A 4,882-nucleotide genomic window follows, 5' to 3' on the forward strand; every position below is an offset into this window, starting at 1 on the left:
ATATATATATATATATATATACACACAAAAATAAAGGTTACAAATCTCATTAAGGGATAGCAAAATCCTATGAAAGAACTGGTTAAAACTCAGAATGCAATGCCACTAAACATTCTATGAATTCTGCCAACTCAAAATAATAAACAAAATATCCACGTCCACTTTTCTATGCCGGCACGAGTTACACTGAACGTGTTAAAGCAGATTTTCTCAAAATATTGAACATTACATTTAATATTCAACTGCAAGGTTTATTTATTTATTATTGATTATTATAAGATGAGAAAATAGAGAAGTAATTATTAAACTATTATTTATTAATTGCCAATTTTTTAATTAATGAATAATAATTTAATAATTACCTCCCTATTTCCTCATCATATTATATATATACATATAACTTACATAACTTTAATATGTTTCGACCACAGTAGTAGTAGTAGTAGTAGTAGTAGTAGTAGTAGTAGTCGCAGTAGCAGCAGTAGCAGCAGCAGCAGCAGCAATAATGCGATAATAATGATAATGTTTCAAATTTTGTTACAAGAGCAGCCATTTTGAGGGAAGGGACAAGTCGATTACATGAATCCCAGTATTTGATTGTTAGTTCTTTTATCGACCCCGCAAGGATGAAAGGCAGGCAAGATCGACAACGGTGGAATTTGAACTCAGAACGTGGCGACGAGAGACATAACGCTAAGCATTTCGTCCGGTATGCTAACCAATCTGCCTCCTCGCCGTCTTAATAACAACAACAACAACAACAACAACAACAACAACAACAACAAAAAAAATAATAATAAACCTTTCTATTATAAGCACAAGGCCTGAAATTTGGGTGAGGGGACCAGTCGATGTGATCGACCCCAGTAAACAACTGGTACTTGATTTGTCGACCCCAGAAGGATGAAAGGCAAAGTCAACCTCGGTGGAATTTGAACTCAGAAGATAGCGACGGGCGAAATACTGCTAAGCACTTCGTCCAGCGTGCTAACAACTCTGCCAGCACGCAGCCATAATAATAATAATAATAATAACGATAATAATAATAATAATAATAATAATAATAGTAGTAGTAGTAGTAGTAGTAGTAGTAGTAGTAGTAGTAGTAAAACTATCGTCCTTATCATGATGGTGAGAGATGATGATGATGATCCATACTTTGCAAGAGCCACGGCAATCACCATCTTTTAGAGCGACATAGAGCGGAAGCAGTTGTCTTGGAGAAAACGGATACTGTGATCGGTCTCTCATTTCCTTCTGACAGAGCAGAGCAACCGATTCCCTGGAAACTGATTGCTACTTTTTATAGAATTATTGATATTAATATACTTGCTCCGGAAGGATGAAAGGCAAATTTGACCTCAGTAGAATTTGAACTAATAACACAAAGAGCAAGGAATAAATACCGCAAGGCATTTTGTCCTATGCTGTAACGATTTAGCCAATTGATCGTCCAATGACGTTCATATCTTTGCAGAATTGAATATCTTTACAACTTGACATTTCTCCAATAAGGTGTCTTTTTGTTGTCGATAAAAACTAATATTAAATTCATGGTTAATGTGTTCAGCCATAGCTTAGTCTTGTATAACATTGTCGTTTAAATCACAGGCGTTCTCATTGTGTCAACACATACCAGATAGAAACGATAATTACATTTTTCCGACGGCGAAAGAACATTTTTTTTTTCTTTCATATCATTTTTATCTCGTGGCTTTGATCTGACACTCGATCAATACTTTCTACTTCTTTAACTTATTGTCTACTAAGTACCGCTCTTCGCAGAAAGATAAAAGATCATTATAAGCATTATGCAGATACAGACATCTAAGCTGATAGACATCTGATTGTTTTTTTGTTTGTTTTTTCTTTCTAAGTCTTGCTTACTTTCAGTTCTTTCAAATACACGCTGTTTTCAAAGACACTCATCTTCCCTCCTTGTTTTGATGATTGAATCTGGAAGAAGGGGTTGTACCTTTTGCCTTCACAGGCCTTTCCGGACCTGTGGTGTCTTTTGTTCAAGGACTTTAAATTGACGGTTACTGGAAGACCGTGTATAGTGAGGTATTGCCAGAGGGTTGACATTCCAGGAAGAAATAATGGGCTCCGAGTTTATTGTGAGGGTATCCATAATAAGGAATTAAGATATGTCATGAAAGTAAATGAGACGAGTGAAACAGATGGACCTGAGTGGAATAAGATGGACGACATCAACCATCTTCGAGGAGCGGAAGTTAGGCCATAGTGATATCAATAGAAGACTTAACTAGAATGGCCGAAGGTTTGAGTCTATTGGGAAATACCCATTTTTGGTACTGGGTAAGTCGATTACATCGACCTCAAGCTACTAACAACACAACCACTCCTGCGCCTATATATATATATATATATATATATATATAATATACTTATATACACGCATATATACTTAAACACACACACACATACAGACGCTCTCCAATATTTGTTCATTCCTTTTTATACCGCTTTGTTTGTAATGTCTATTTTTTACTAGTTTTTCTCCCATTCTCCTTTAAACTCTATTTATAAGACATTGCCATTTGTCTATCTCGCTTCATTCTTGATAATTCGTTGACTTTTGTTATCACCCTTTCCTGTATATCGTATCCTGCTTTGTTTCTCTTATATTTCACGGTGCGCACTTTTGCACACACACACACACACACACACACACACACACACACACATGAATATATGTGTGCAAAAATTGTCACCTATGTGTCATACTCACTATAAATGCCTCGTTGAAAGCAAATTGCTGCGGTAATTGTCACGAGATAACATCTTTTGAACTTGTAATGTTTAAAACAATATATATCGCAGGGACACTATGGTAGCCGCAGCCGTGGTTAACGAGAAAACTAGATGCATTTCAGCCTATTTGAGCCTCATCAATGCCGTGTAGTTATAATGATACATGTGGCTGCTTTTCCACGATTATGATACAGAGATTTTTATATTGCTTCTATTGCATTTAACGGAATGTATAATAAATATACTTATGTTTATGTATAATTGTGGGTGATTGTGCCTTTATCTGTGTCTGTTTTGTTTGATATATGCGAGTCTATATACATACATGTATTGATATAAATACAGAAGCAAACATAGTTACACATAAAAACACAAGAACACTAACCTTCCTCTGTGGACCTTATATATGGTAAAGGCTCCATAGATGAGTGGGTTTAGCATGCAGTTGGAAGTCCCGAGAGTGAAGAAGTATATGACAGTGCGACTGTTGTCCCATCGGAAGAATGCAAAACCTAAGAAGATGATGTAATATGGCGTCCAACAAAGAATGAAAGCTGCGACAATCACTGCACTCATACGTGATGATTTCTTCCTGGCCCTTTCAAAAAGATGTGTACGAATTTGTCCATGGTTCACACTATAGCACGACATCGATGTGGGTGAAATTGGAGTATCTGCAAAAGGGAAAGGTAATAAATATAATTAAAAGTACATTCAGAACGGGATTGATTGAAATTTTTGTGATTAATTTGCGTGTAATAAAATTGAGGTAATGCAATGCCCAATTGCTACATTAATTTCAGTATTGGGTCGCATTCTCAGGTGTCACACAGTGTTAACCTATTAAACAATTCATCAGTAGTTCTGAAGGAGGCCATCCGATATTTTCTTATCAACACGTCATTCAATAAAGTAATAATCATGAAATACCCATTTAATTGAATAGACTTACTTTGTTTAGGGCTATTACACTTATATCATCCATTCTATTGAATTAGAATTTGAAACAATGTAGCTCGTATTTAAGTGAAATCAGAGACTATGTTTAAGGATATATCGCTGTTGCATATAACACTTCGAATATCCATTCTATTAAATTAGAATTAATGCATGTATTTCCAATTTAAGTAGCAATAACATTTACAACTTTGACTATTTCGCTGCTTATATTACGCCTTGGAGCATTTGTGTAGAGATTTTCTTCGTGAAGAAACAGAAGATAGCAAACAATGAAATTACTGTTTGGAAGAAAGACCTGCAATATATAACATAGATTTTGTCAAATTACTGTAGTGAAGTTCAGTTGGAAAACGAGTGATGTCAACGGTATTTACAGGAACTCTCTGAATCGTGTCTCTTATGAGGGTGAGTTACAATTTTTCTGAGGAGCGGACTGGCTTCAGAAAAAAAAAAAAAAAAAAAAATAACTAGAAGACAACATGACGCTGTGACATATTAGAAACTCGAATAACCGTTACACGATTGACAGCGTGGAGTTGATTAATAAAATAAGGGGCTACTTATAGTCTAAATTCAGTAGGGATACTGATATTAACAAATCCCTACATACACAACATATACACGTGTGTGTGTATTCGTGTATGTGTGTTTGTGTTGTGTATCTGTTTGTGCGTGAGTGAGCGTGTGTGTGTTTGTATATGTATATATATAGATTTGTTTATAAATTCATGCAAGCAGGAAAGCATGCTGGTAAAACGCTGCTCCTCTAAATGAAAGCCTTACCGGTCATTGTGCTTTAGTGGCACAAAGCAAAGGAGGCTTTGACGTCCACCCGAGAAAACACATAGTAAATGATCCACAAGAACTCTAGAAAACTGAGTCCCCAAATTATTCCCTTTGCCAAATGGTTTGTAGGGCACCAGCAGGCCTCAAGATACACAAATATGTCCATAGAACATAATTACCGCTTTATTTTACTTAACCCTCATTTGTGGCTCACGACGAGAGAATCAGTCATACACACTTACATACATATATAGATACATATACACATACATACATATATACACATACATACATACATACATACATACATACATACATACATACATACAAACATACATATATATATATATATGTATATATA

General features: G+C 35.4%; 1 protein-coding gene across 4 annotated transcripts in view; it reads right to left on the reverse strand.

Annotated features, from left to right (window-relative positions):
* Positions 1-4,882, reverse strand: part of LOC106872195 (gonadotropin-releasing hormone receptor) — a 787,632-nt gene that overhangs the window by 48,453 nt on the left and 734,297 nt on the right. For all 4 annotated transcript variants that reach the window (XM_052970806.1, XM_052970807.1, XM_052970808.1 and 1 more), the window contains one exon: positions 3,161-3,449. In XM_052970806.1, coding sequence (XP_052826766.1) covers positions 3,161-3,449 — 289 coding nt within the window. The remainder of the gene's footprint in view (positions 1-3,160; positions 3,450-4,882) is intronic.

This window comes from Octopus bimaculoides, chromosome 9 (genome assembly GCF_001194135.2).
Source record: "Octopus bimaculoides isolate UCB-OBI-ISO-001 chromosome 9, ASM119413v2, whole genome shotgun sequence".
NCBI lineage: Eukaryota > Metazoa > Mollusca > Cephalopoda > Octopoda > Octopodidae > Octopus > Octopus bimaculoides.